At 50.6% G+C, this 13,759-nt stretch overlaps 1 protein-coding gene across 4 annotated transcripts in view; it reads right to left on the bottom strand.

Annotated features, from left to right (window-relative positions):
- Positions 1–846: 846 nt before the first annotated feature.
- Positions 847–13,759, bottom strand: part of NTF3 (neurotrophin 3) — a 78,400-nt gene continuing 65,487 nt past the window's right edge. For 2 of the 4 annotated variants that reach the window (XM_043882489.1, XM_043882491.1), the window contains exon 2: positions 1,909–3,004. In XM_043882489.1, coding sequence (XP_043738424.1) covers positions 2,222–2,983 — 762 coding nt within the window. In that variant the 5' untranslated portion in view covers positions 2,984–3,004 and the 3' untranslated portion in view covers positions 1,909–2,221. Of the gene's footprint in view, positions 3,005–9,253; positions 9,394–13,759 lie in introns of all 4 variants that reach the window. The other 2 variants (XM_043882490.1, XM_043882488.1) reach the window with 2 other exon arrangements.

The raw sequence follows: 13,759 nt of genomic DNA, 5'->3' as shown, positions 1-13,759 counted from the left end.
GGACACAGACTCAGTTTGGTATGTGTAATAGCCAGATCTCAGGGTGCAGGCTGCTTCAGGTAGAGGGTACACACAGGCCTTAGTGGAAGGCAGGCCAAACCAGGGAAGTGACCAGACAGGGTTTCAGGACAGGAATGCAGGGTCCATAGTGGGTTGGTGGGTAACTTGCAACTCTGCCCAGATGGGAGACTGGAGTCCTTGGGCTCCAGATCCCAAGGGATGAAATGCTGCCCAGTTCGTCCTCTGGGGAAAGTGGCAGGGGGAGGGGTGTCCCAGTTTTCCCAGGGGAAAAGTGCCTGAAGGTTACCACTAGTGTCTGCCTTGGCAGGACAGGTGTGACCATCACCAAATGACCCCTTGGGCTATTGTGGACACCCCTGGGATTAGTAGGCACCTGGAAGTTTCCCTCCAGTTGGGGTTTTTACATCCAAAGTGATGAGTCAACCAAAAATGATACAGAGCTCAAGTACAGTAGACTAAAAAAGCTGGTGGCTCAGTGATAAAGAATCCACCTGCAATGCAGAGGACCTGGGTTCCATCCCTAGGTCGGCAAGATCCCCTGGAGAAGGGAAAGGCAACCCATTCTGGTATTGTGGCCTGGGGAATCCCATGAACAGAGAAGCCTGGTGGGCTACAATCCATGGAGTCGAAAATGAGTTAGACACGACTGAACTAAACAACAACAACAAAGTTGAATTCACAGAAGCAAAGAGCAGAATTTCGGTTGCCAGGGTTTAGGGATGGGGAAGAGGAGGAGAGTACAAATTTCAAATTTTAAGAGGAAGAAGATTTGGGGGATCGAATGTACAGCTTGGTGACCACGATGACAATACTGTACCGTACACCTGAAAGGAGTGATGAGTAGATTTTAAATGTCTCCATAGTAACAACAATGGCAATTACATGAGGTGAAAGGTGTGCTAAGTAACCTTACAGTGGTAAACATTTCACAATATGTACATGTGTCAATCATCACATTGCACACCTTGAACTTACACAGTGTCACATGTCAATTATATCTCAATCAAGCTGGGGTGGGGAGAACAAAATGAAACCCTAAAATCAAAACCATACAGAGGAGCACAATACCTAAGTAAGGAGAAGGAGAGGAGGGAAGGGTAAGGAACTTCTGTTCTTGAATATCTACACCATGCTGGGACTCTGGGATGCCTACCGTGGTTATGGGGCCTAACCATGGCAGCCTGTGGGGTAGGCAAGCCCCACATCTGACTCTGACTCCAGGAAACCTGGGTTCAGGGTGCCTTTAAAGCCCTGCAGTCACAGGGAGGAGCTGGAATTTGAACCCAGGTCTGACTCCCTCCTGCAGCACCAGCCTTTATCATCAGTTCCCTGTGGGGCTGCAGGAGGAGTCAGCAGAGGATGGGGAGGCAGAAGAAACTCCTGGAGAATCTATCAGGACCACATTTCTCTTCTGTGTGCAGATGACTCACGTTCCACTGCTGCTCCTCGGTAACTCTACAATTATTACTGTTACAAATAGTTAAAAAAACATTTTCCTATGTGCCTCGGAAGATGCAAACCACTTTTACACAGAGCAAAACAAAAACCGAAGCCAAGGGGAAAAAAAAATAATAATTCAACCCGTAACAATCTCAAACCCCCAAACAACAAATGTGCTGAAAAGAAACTTCCAAAACGAAAACTGCCAGATTCGTTGTTATTGTTCTGGGACCATAACATCGGAGTAGATCATAATTCTAATTGGCAAAAACTGACAGCAGAGGAAGGCGAGGAGGTTCTTGGACAGTGAGCTGGCCCGCCAGAATTAAGAGCCACTGAGCATCCCTGCGGCGGAAGTGGCACCAGTTCTTTTAATTAATGAATCAATTATGATGTATCCGGAAAGGGGGTGTGGAACTGTGTCTACACACAACTCTGACATCAGCCGATTTCAACAAGTTTACTAAAACGACAGCCACGGCCTTTGACAATACTGAATGCAAAATAGTGGTGTACACAGACTTTACAGAGCAGCTCCTGGGAGCCGGGTTACAGAATCAGGTTTAACAGATGGGAGAAGGCCTGAGGGAAGCCAAGCACACGGATTTTATTGAGAAAAAAGCTTATATACTGTAAGGGTTGCCGAAGTTTAATAAATAAAGGTCAACTTATAATATATAAAAACAATATAAACATTTATATGCTACATGCATATCATATAATTTAAAGTAATAATTTATATATGGGGAGAGATGCCAAGTTATGTTCTGCCGATCTTTCTCGACAAGGCACACACACAGGACGTGTCTATCCGTATCCACCGCCAGCCGACCAGTTTGTTGTTTTCTGACGTCAGCGCGCGGACGTAGGTCTGGGAGGTTTTGCACTGCGAGTTCCAGTGTTTATCATCAATTCCTCTGCAACCGTTCTTGACAGGCCTGGCCTCCTTACATCTCGTCTCATAGAAATATTGTTTGACGGGGGAGTTGCCGGTCTTGATCTCCCCCAGCACCGTGACCTGGTGTCCCCGAATGTCAATGGCCGACGACTTGTCGGTCACCCACAGGCTCTCGCTGTCACACACGGAGTACTCGCCGCGGTGGCTCTTGTGCTCCGCGTACCTCTTCCTCCGCGCCGTTCTGTTGGCCACCATGGGGTTGCCCACGTAATCCTCCATGAGGTACAGGGGAGGGGGCTCCAGGGGGATGCTGTCACTCAGCAGGACCCGGGGCGAGTTGTAGCGTCTCTGGTGCCGCAGCAGTTCGGGGCCCATGGCCGTCACCGGCTGGAATTCCGACTTGGTGGGCTCTCGGGGCGAGGCCTCCGCTTTGGGCAGCGTGCTCTGGTAGTTCTCCTTAACGTCCACCATCTGCTTGGAGAGCTTGTTTTTTAAAATATCTGCCTGGATCAGCTTGATAATCAGGGAATTGAGTGAGTCTTCCGGCAGACTCCTTTGATCCATGCTGTTCCCTTGGACGCCACGGAGATAAGCGAGAAACATCACATAAAACAAGATGGACATCACCTTGTTCACCTGTAAGATCTGAAAAGGAAACACGGGTGTTAATAGCAGGCGGTGGCTGCATCTGTGTCATTTCTGGACCAGATACCTGAGCCTGGGGATCCCTGTGAGGCAGGACAGAGCTGAGTACCACCATACAAGGAGAGCATCAAAATGGCTCTGTGATGGCCAGAGACATAGGCTGTCTATTCCTCTCCCCTTCCCCTCTTATTCTCCTAGATGTCCAAGTGCCTTCACCCCAACAATCCTTCTTCCAGCAGTGTGGCTGGGTGAGAGGGAAAGAGGGGTGTGTGTGTGTGTGTTGTGTGTTAAGAGAGAGAGGGCAAAAGAACCTGTCTCACAAAGACAAAGAAAATCACTGAAGGGCCACAGCCTGGAAGAGTCAGGTCTCTCCCGAGGACCTAAAGCAGCAGAGGAGGTCACCTCTGGGCATTCAGCCTGGATCTTTCTCGGACGGACAGTACCTGTCACCTATGCACCTAAGGTCTACCATCTGCAGCCTTCTGCTGGGTGAACGTGACATCCTGCCGTTTCTTTAAATGTCCCTTGAGCCTGGAAAGACCACATCTCGCTCCATCTCATGAAGAAACGGAACCTGAAAATTCTAAAGGTGCATACACTATGTTTCTAATTTAAAAATATCAGCAGCGGCAGCCTTGCAATTGTGTCAAGAATCAGAGTTCTTTTGCCCACTTCACTGCGGCCCCTGGGGTCTCTGGAAGGAGTGAATACCCTGAGGCTGGGGGTTGGGCCAGCTGCCCTCAATCTGCAGCATCAGAGAGGGGTCATCGTCGGCCAGCCCGGCAGAGCAGTCCTCCTGCCCCTGTAATGTCTCACTCTGTGAGACGGCCTGAGTGTCAGGGTTCTCTGCCGAGCTCTCCGATGGACATGCTTGCCAACGTGCCCACCTGATCCCCAGACGCCCCCTTCCCAAGACAGCAGACCCCCCGAAGCACTGCCTGCAGAAGGTGGAGTCTCAGCTCAAATGAATGGGCTGCACTTGCCCCGAAGCACAAGAGTCCCTGTCGATTTCTCTTGTCTGATGTTTTAAGTTTCCCACTATGAAACGCTCCTCTTTCAACGGTTCTGTTTCTAACTCTGCCGTCTCCTTGGTTCAGTGGCATCTTAACCCATCAACGCTTTCGTTCTGTTGCCATGGTGGAGCCTCCACTTGGGGTTTCTGCCGAGTCTGTGTGGAATTAGAGGGCTGATCTCCACATACCTTCATGCTGGTCACTCCCTCCCTAGAGCACAGCCCTGGAAGGAGAGGGTTCTGGTGCGGGAGGGGTGGCCGCCCCTCAGACCCTCCCCAGCGCCCTGCGCTTCGCCCCACCCGCCACGGGTGCTGTCACCACCATGGCAGCCGCCTCACCGTCCCCGGGGCTCTGCCGTTTCCTCTTTAAAGCTCTAAGCATGGAAAATCAAATCCTTCCCTTGGCTCACCTTGGGTATTTCCAGAAAGACTACAAAACCCAGGGGAAGAAGAGAAGGGAAATAAACAAAGGTGGCACAAGACACAGAAAATCAGTCCTGGGACTTCCCTGCTGGTCCAGTGGCTAAGATTCTGCACTCCTGAGGCAGGGGGCCTGGGTTCGATCCCTGGGCAGGGAACTAGATCCCACATGCCACAACTAAAAGTTTACATGTCACAACCAAAGATTCCGCATGCCATAACTAGAAGACCCTGTGTGCTGTAACCCTGACCAGCCAAATAAATAAATAAAAACAAATACCAATTATAAAAAAGAGGAGAAAATCCGTCCTGCTTACCATGGCTCAGAATCTGCGTCTGAGCCCGCCCAAGCTAACTCGCTCCCAGGACTCACAGATGTGGCCTCTTTCCCCATTTTGCCTGGAGAGCTGCTCTGGTGTCCCCAAAGGCCAGCAACGCTGCTGTCACTTTCCTCCAGCTTCCTCCTCCTGGCTCCCAGCCTGTTTCTCTGATAAGGGGAGCATCTTCCTTCCATGGGAACCATTCTCTGGACAGAAAGAAACTGATTCTTTCAAGGTCAAGGCTGAGCGAAGGATTCTAGCTTTGCTGACCCCACCTACAGATGGCCCCCCAGGAACGGCATGATCCTGGGAAAATGGTTCCCATGGAATAACTACTCTCCCCACCCCAACTCCAGATAAAAGTGATTTTCCCCTTCAACCTTGCAGGCCCAACAGAATGAAACTTGAACAACACAAAAAATATGGCATCCATGCAACTAGAATTATACCGCCTTCTCCCTTCCAAAAAAGACAGATGCCATGAAATAATTTGGGATGGAGAGGCTATCAAGAAACAATTTAATGTATAGAACAGACTTTTGGACTCTATGGGAGAAGGTGAGGGTGGGATGATCTGAGAGAATAGCATTGAAACATGTATATTATCAAGTGTGAAACAGATCACCAGTCCAGGTTGGATGCATGAGACAAGTGCTCGGGGCTGGTGCACTGGGATGACCCAGAGGGATGGGATGGGGAGGGAGGTGGGAGGGGGGATCAGGATGGGGAACACATGTAAATCCATGGCTGATTCATGTCAGTGTATGGCAAAAACTACTACAATATTGTAAAGTAATTAGCCTCCAACTAATAAAAATAATTGGGGGAAAAAAAAAGAAACAATTTATGAACTGCACCCCGCCCCCCCACCCACCTGCCCAAGCACCATCTCCATCAACTAAGAATATGCAGGCTACCTGCTCATACAGAAATTGAACAAGTGAGGTGAGTGGAGGGAGGTCCCAGGTGGAATAAGAGTCCATTGGTAAGGTCACTGCAAGGGTGAGTTGGAAGGAAGAACCTTGATGGATTGGGCTGCTTTATGGGGAGTGGCCTGTGTATGGAACCAAAGGGTGTTAGAAGCAGAAAGGCATTTACTCCAAGTCCTTTATTTTATATGGGCTTCTCTGGTGGCTCAGATGGTAAAGAATCTGCCTGTAAAGCATGAAAGCGGGGTTCGATCCCTGGATCAGGAAGATCCCCTGGAGAAGGGTGTGGCAACCTATTCTAGCATTCTTGCCTGGAGAATCCCATGGACTCAGGAGCCTGGCGGCGACAGTCCATGGGGTTGCAAAGAGTCAGACAGGACTGAGCGAATAACACTTTCACTTTTCACTTCATTTTATAGATGAGGAAACCCCAAACTGCAGTTTAAAGAAGAGGAGAGACACAGGAAGTGGGGGGCAGGGGGGGTCTCCGCAGTCCGAGACCAGCGTTCGGTCTCAGACATCATGATTGGGCTCCCATGCCCCACCCCGAGCCCGCTGTTCAGCAGCCACTTAAATAAGCTTTACAACCCATGTGGCCCTTCCCCTTGCACACTCTCATCGCCTCCTCTTCTGCTGAAATGTTGCTCACTCTTCAGCACCCAGTTCAGAAGCTACCTTTTCCATCAGGCTCCCCTGCTAACAGCAGCCCAACCTCCTCTGCATGCCCACGGCGTGGTGGCACTTGCACAGCCCTCTGGGCACAACGCGGTTTACTCACTAGACTCTGTCCTCCAAGGCCAGGGGCCCCCTCCTTCCTGTCTGTGTCCGCCTCTCCCCTGAGTCCACACCACAGTGAATACAAAGTGGGTGCAGTGGATCAGAGATGGACCGAGGGTGGCTGAAGGCAGAACCAGCTCCCGAGGCTGCAGGGCCAAGAGCAAACATTTCTGAGGCAGAGTGGTGGCAGGAGGTGTGACCATGTTAGAAGCCACGCTCCGAATCCCCAGGCGCATGTTCCACGGTTCCATGCGGCTTCACTTACAAACCCCACAAAGATAAAATTCTGCAGAATTTCAAGATGGTAACCACAGAGTGTTACACTTTGAGTTCAAGGTCCCCTTTCTGGGTGTGGGCCCCTGTGCAATGCCCTGGCTGTAGGAACTAAGATGGTTTGTCTTGATGAAACTGTGTTAACATAATAGATGGGGGGAAAGTGGAAACAGTGACAGACTTATTTTCTTGGGCTCCAAAATCACTGTGGACGCTGACAGCAGCCATGAAATTAAAAGGTGCTTGCTCCTCGGAAGAAAAACTAGGGCAAAACCAGACAGTGTATTAAAAAGCAGAGACATCACTTTGCCGCCAAAGGTCCATATAGTCAAAGCTATGGTTTTTCCAGTAGTCATGTACAGATGTGAGAGGTGGATCATAAAGAATGCTGAGCGCTGGAGAACTGATGCTTCCAAACAGTGAGGTTGGAGAAGACTCTTGAGAGTCCTTTGGACTGCAAGGAGATCAAACCAGTCAATCCTAAAGGAAATCAACCCTGAATATTCATTGGAAGGACTGATGCTGAAGCTCCAATACTTTGGCCACCTGATGTGAAGAGCTGACTCACTAGAAAAGACCCTGATGCTGGGAAATATTGAAGACAGGAGGAGAAGGGGACGACAGAGGATGAGATAGTTGGATGGCAACACCGACTCTACGGACATGAGTTTGAGCAGACTCCGGGAGACAGTGAAGGCAGGGAAGCTTGGTGTGCTGCAGTCAATAGGGTCACAAAGAGTCGGACATGACTTAATGACTGAACAACAACAACAACAATAACAATAAAGGAGTGGAAAGTCATTGTTTGTCAAGAGAGATGCGCAAAGGCCACAGGGTACCATGAGTCAGGGTGATGTGAGCAGGGCTGTGGACAGGAGCTGCGACTTTAGTGCAACCTGGCTGGGAGGGCCTGGGGTTATGGACCATGAGAAAGGCCCCTGAAACCATCTTCTTTGCTCTCCTTGGCAACAGGGCTGGGGAGAGAGGTCAGAGTCATCAGGGAGGAAGATTTCATCACCAACACTGCAAACTGCCCAACCCCGTGAGCAGATCAAAGCAGACTGACATGCAGTTGATTTATTGCTTTTCGATTTTCTATAGAGACTTATGGAGGCTGCTTTGTTTCTACCATCCCATCTACCTCTGGGAGCCCCAAAGCAAACCCTGCCACCCCCTCGGGTTCCAAACACACAAATTCTGCAGAAACATCTGGCCAGCACTGGTGGAGGTAGATGGGGGGAGGACAGATGAACAAAATGAATGATATAAAAACTCCCAAATGCCCCTCGGCATAAGTCCAAGGCATAGTTCCATTTCTGGGTCTAGACTGTCTCTTACCATCAAGTCCAAAAACCTTGTCATGATACTTTGGAATCAGCTGCAGGTTGGTAAGTGTTTCTAGATTATTTGCAAGGCTGCATTAAAACACAGCAGGCTTCCTGCAGACTTCACTTTGATAATCTGCTTTCAGCTTTTTCGCACAGAGCAAGCCCAAGAATGTTGCTAGTAAAACGCACCCTAACACAGATGTTGAAGCCGGAAGGGGCGGTAGATAACCATCTCATGTTTGCCATTAAGGATGCTGAGACCCGGTGTGGTGTAAAGTGAGCTGCATAAGGGTCACACAGCTACATGACGCAGAGATGGACAGGGGAGATTTGGCTCTTTTTTAAAAAATTATTTTAAATTTTAATCTAATTAATTTACTTTTGGCTATGCTGGGCCTTCATCGCTGCTCAGGCTTTCCCTAGTTGCAGTCAGCTGAGGCTACTCTTTGTTAAGATGCTCCAGCTTCTCATTGCAGTGGCTTCTCTTGGTGTGGAGCACTGGCTCTAGGACACAAGGGTTCAGCAGTTGTGGCTCCTTGGCTCTAGGGCACAGGCTCAGTAGTTGTAGCACATGGGCTTAGCTGCCCCAAAGCTTGTGGGATCTTCCTGGACCAGGGATTGAACCCGTGTTCCCTGCGTTGGCAGGCAGATTCTTAACCACTGGACCACTAGGGAAGCTCAAGATTTGGTTCTTAAGTGCAACAGAGGTCACAAGGCTCAAGCATGATCAAGGTCACTGTCGGGGTGGATCATGACGTTGCTAGGAAAGCTCTCAGCACCGTGCCCGGCACAGAGTGATCCGCTGGACATGCTGGATCAATGTAAACCTGAGTTACTGGTGGCAGCAGAGATGCTGCATCCTTGCCCTCCATGCGCACACACTGGGTACCAGAGGTCTAGCTCCCTGGTGTGGGGAGTGGAGAAGGAAAGACAGTGCCTGGCAAGGCGCATCAGTGAAGGTTTCGATTCAGAGAGACTTCTATGCTCCTTTTCGAGTGGTGACTGCAGGGTACAGAGACCCCCGTTCAAGCAATGATCCTACTGTGTTATCCTCATCTGCATGTCACCTCTTGGATGACATGGCCACACCCTTCTCACACCCCAGTCCTTGTTGTCCGGCCCAGGGCTGCTCTGTCATGGAGTCTCCAGGTCTGTTTACTGAATGAGCATCGACAGCAGGCAAGACCTACCAAGACACGGCTTCCTGGCCTGGGATGCTGTTTGGGCTTCTGCCAAGCCTGGTTTGGAAGCCAATCAACTCTGCCTTCTTCTCCCAAAGAAAATACAGGCCTGGCTCTGCAGCAGGCCAGGGTCCCCAGGCTCTTCTCGGCTATAATTGGAAAAAGACCTGTTAAAGACCCCGGCAAGCCCCCTTCCTGCACTCTCCCCAATGCCCCTTTCCCCCGCTCAGACTTTTCCAAGATCCCGACCAACTCGCAGATGCTATTTTCCTCGCTCAGAAATGCTTTCCCACATATGGTGTTTTCCCAGTCCCTGGAGCAACATTCCTACAAGGTTTCACCATCCCTCAAAATACTCAAAAGAGAGCAATTTCTGATTCCTCCTTTCTGGCTTGGTGTACAACACACAGAGAGGGGCTTGGGGTCTGCAAGAAGCAGCTGAAATGGAAGAGAAGCTGGTGAGGACAGAGGTACAGGGTCCGAGGCCACAGAAACCCGGGTCTATCAGGCCACACACGGCAGACAGTGGCCATCGCTGCTGGGTTTCATGTCACCACTCCACGACTAGTCCCCTGGCATGGCGCGCCACCTCCCGGTCACAAACCTGGAGACCTTGCTTTTTGCACCTGTGTATGCGTGCTGTTGCTCAGTCATGTCCGACTCTTCGTGATCCCATAGACTGTAGCTCACCAGACTCCTCTGTCCATGGGATTTTCCAGGCAAGAATACTGGAGTGGGTTGCCTTGCCTTCCTGCAAGGGATCTTCCCGACCCAGGGACTGAACCCGTGTCTCTTACGAACTCCTGCATTGGCAGGCGGGTTCTTTACCACTAGTGCATCTGTTGCAGCTGTGGTGAGTGAATCTGTAGCCTGGACGTTGGGAACACCAAACACAAAAACGCTCCGGGTGGGGTACTGACACCGCATCTTTCATCTTGGTAATAACCCCTCGGAGGTAGGTACTAATGATGGGGAAAAACCAAGGCATGCGGACGTTTAATAATTAGCTAACAGGCAGCAGAGCCCAGATGGGATGGCCGTCTGGCTCTGCAGCAGAGGCCCTGTGCTGTCTGTTGTCTGTCTGTCTGTCTTGGCTCTCATACCTTCCAGAGGATGCTCAAGTTCCAAGCCTGGAGTCAGGACAACTCAACCTGGCAAGCTGATCACCTCTCCAAGCAGCTTCCAGGCAGCTCTCCGCAGAGTTTCCAGGGGTTTGAGGCCACCACTCCTGTTTCCTCCTGCCAGACTCCCTAGCAAAGTGTTCCCCAGGGAATGAAACAAAACCGGGTCTCCTCCCATCTCTCTTGCAGGTGGCTGTCGCATGCTTTGCATCGTGGGGCATGAATGTACCACCTCAGACCCTGGGTTTGGTCCCAGTGCTGGAACTCGGGGTGTGACTTACACAGAAGGCCCAGAGGCTCTGTTCTGGCTTTCCTTGGGCAGGAGGCATGAGATCAAAGGTGGAAATGCTTTTTAATGTGCCAAGCGTTGAATATGCGAATTCAAGAGGTTTCATTACATCCAGGGCAGCCACATCTGTCTGCGATGAGAGTGCTTTCTGGCTGGAGTGAACCAGCACGCTGGCCAGCTGCGGCCAGAAGGACCTCATTCCCTGGAGACTTGCTGCAGCGATGACCTGGTCTCTGACGAATGCCAAGGGCCCCAAAGACCACATCCTGCCAGATAATCCTCATATCTTGTTCAGCGAGTGGAAGAGGAGAGAGGTGGGAAGGCGAGAGATTTAAAGCCGAATGACAAAAGGGAAAGGAATGTGGTGGAAATATTAAACTAAGGCCTTTATATAAAAGGACCGGCTAGGTTCGTTCCCCTATTTTAATTGCAAAATTAATTCAAATTGGCTTTGTTCTGAACACGGGTCCCAAGGCCTTAAAATGAGTCGGCTGGGACCACATGAAGGTGTTCTGACCCCTGACAAGGCTGGGAGCTGGGAGAGAGGGGTCCCAGCGGAGCCTCCGCTGGGGATCAGTCTGGTTTGGCTTAATCTCTTTATTAATGATCCGGAAGCAAGAGAGAGGAAAAAGTGGCAGATTAATTAAAATGCACAGATGACGTGTAGGGGGAAGGCGCTACAAACACGGGTGAGGACAAACCAATTACTCCCCAGCCCCCCGAGGGGCTGGCGACCTGGAAGGAGCGGGATGAGATTAGCCTGGAAACACTTAGGTTAACTCGCTGGGGGCGAGATGAATCCAAAACCAACAGAGAGGAAAACACTTATGGAAGAATGGAGGGAAGGAGCGACTTGGGGTGGCTGGAAGGATTGGATGAGAAATGAACCCACGAGTACAGGCCAGGCGGGTGTCCGGGGCCCCATTTCCCCGATGGCTCCATGGGCGTCCCTCAGACCCACCTCGCTCACTCTTAGCACACCTCCAAGGGTGGCCACTCTGACCACTCCCTGTCTTAGGAAGCACGCGTGTGCATTTTCAGTTGTGTCCGACTCTTGGCGACTCTATGGACTGCAGCCCGCCAGGCTCCTCTGTCCATGGGATTCTCTAGGCAAGGATGTTGGAGTGGGTCGCTGTGCCCTCCTCCAGGGGATCTTCCTGACCCAGGGATCAAACCCGCGTATCCTCTGTCTCCTGCATTGCAGGCAGATTCTTTGCCTGCTGAGCCATCGGGCAAAAATACATAAATTGAGCTCTAGAGAGGGTAAGAAACGGAGCTGAGGTCAGAGAACAGTTCACGACTCTCAGCAAAGATGCTGGCGAGCATGGTCTAAATTCCCCCCAAAACCAAAAAGACTCACCTCTCTGCTGTATTTGGTGAGACTACATGTGAGACCCCTGATACCTGGGTAGGTGTGCATCACACAGCCTCAATACAGGGCAACAGCAGAGGCAGGGAGATGGATTCCTACCCTGTTCCTTAAAAGCGCCTCATTCTGCACACCTGGGGGCAGAAATGGCAACCTGCTCCAGTATTCTTGCCTGGAGAATCCCATGGACAGAGGAGCCTGGTGGGCTACAGCCCGTGGGATCACAGAGCGACTTTGAGCATGCACTCTGCATAGCTCCTCTTACTGAAACTTTCTGAACTCAGGTTCGGAAACCCACTGACACAGACAACCCTTGGCTAGTATCTAAAGGAAGACAAGCTCCTTGGCTTTCAGGGGATCCTGGCTTCCCGGTGGAAATGAGACATGCGGTCAACAGGGAAGGAGGGTTCTGGGATGAGGGAGGATGAAATAGAGACCTGAGAAGGCTGACACCTCCCTCAGAAAGGAATTGCTGAAACTGGTCCCTCTTGGAGGCCAGAAAGTGAGGACTTGTAGTGGTTTAGTTGCTAAGTCGTGTCTGACTCTTTGCACCCCCATGGACTGTAGCCTGCCAGGCTCCTCTATCTATGGGATTTTGCAGGCAAGAATACTGGAGTGGGTTTCCGTTTCCTTCTCTTCTTCCACACCCAGGGACTGAACCTGGGTCTCCTGCATTGCAGGTGGATTCTTTACCCACTAAACTGCCAGGGAAGCCCATAAGTGAAGACTGGAGACCCCTGAACGGGATGAGGAACCAACCTCCCCCAAAAGCAAGCGAAATGCCCTGAGCTGGAAGTCAGTCGAGAGCTGGGAATTGCTTTGGCACAGCTACTGGAAGAGGAATTTTACATCATTCAAAGCACCCCCTCCTTGGGCCCCAAGGCCGTGAGAGACGGAAGGTATGGCACATGTCAAAACAAAGTGCACTGCCGCGCTGAGAGGAAGGTAGCGTGGTTACTCCCCGGGCAGGGAACCCTCTGGCTTGGCCCTGTCTTGGCAGAGAGATCTGAAAGGAGCCTGGGATACCGACACAAGCCCCAGGAAGCCTAGATTCACTTTATCCTTTCCATCCTACGAACTCTCATTTCAATGGCTGGAGCGTGAACACGGAAAGATGTGCACATTGAATGTCTGAATCAATCCAGCTACTGGTCATAATGGTGATTGTAGTAAATTCTGTTTTCTTTGTTCTGGGCACTAATACTCATCTGCCACTGTGCTCAGAAATGTGCGTGCATGGGCTTGTGTGTGTGTGTGCACATACTGTAGCTTCCCAAGATAGGATAGGTTACAGTCGAGTTATTTCCAAATTCCTGTATCCTTTCATAGGCTGAGACATCTTGATTTCAGTTTCATTTTCTGCATCTGGGTTAACTCCATTTTTCCAAGTGAGGAAACACACAAGGGGAGATTGCTTCCGTTACACAGACAGCTGGGGGTACGGCTGGCGTGAAATTCTTAGCATCAGAGAGTAATCACCCCAAGCAAGTGAAACTTCCTGTTCTAGACGTTCGCCTTGCGTCTGAGCTGGGTTTCTGCGTCAAGCATACGCATAACACACCCAGCTGTAAGTTAACTGTATTGGAAAGCTTCTGACTATCAGTCTTTAATCATTATCATCATGATGATGATCAATTATCTACTTTGTCTAACCAGCCAAGGGTGGGCCTCAAAATGGCAGGATTAAGGAAGTCAGCTTCATCCTGAGAGCGGGGAGCAAAAGGAAATGCCAAGGC

The sequence above is a fragment of the Cervus elaphus genome, chromosome 22 (assembly GCF_910594005.1).
Source record: "Cervus elaphus chromosome 22, mCerEla1.1, whole genome shotgun sequence".
In the NCBI taxonomy this organism is placed as follows: Eukaryota; Metazoa; Chordata; class Mammalia; order Artiodactyla; family Cervidae; genus Cervus; species Cervus elaphus.
This window is presented reverse-complemented; position numbering and strand designations above follow the sequence as displayed.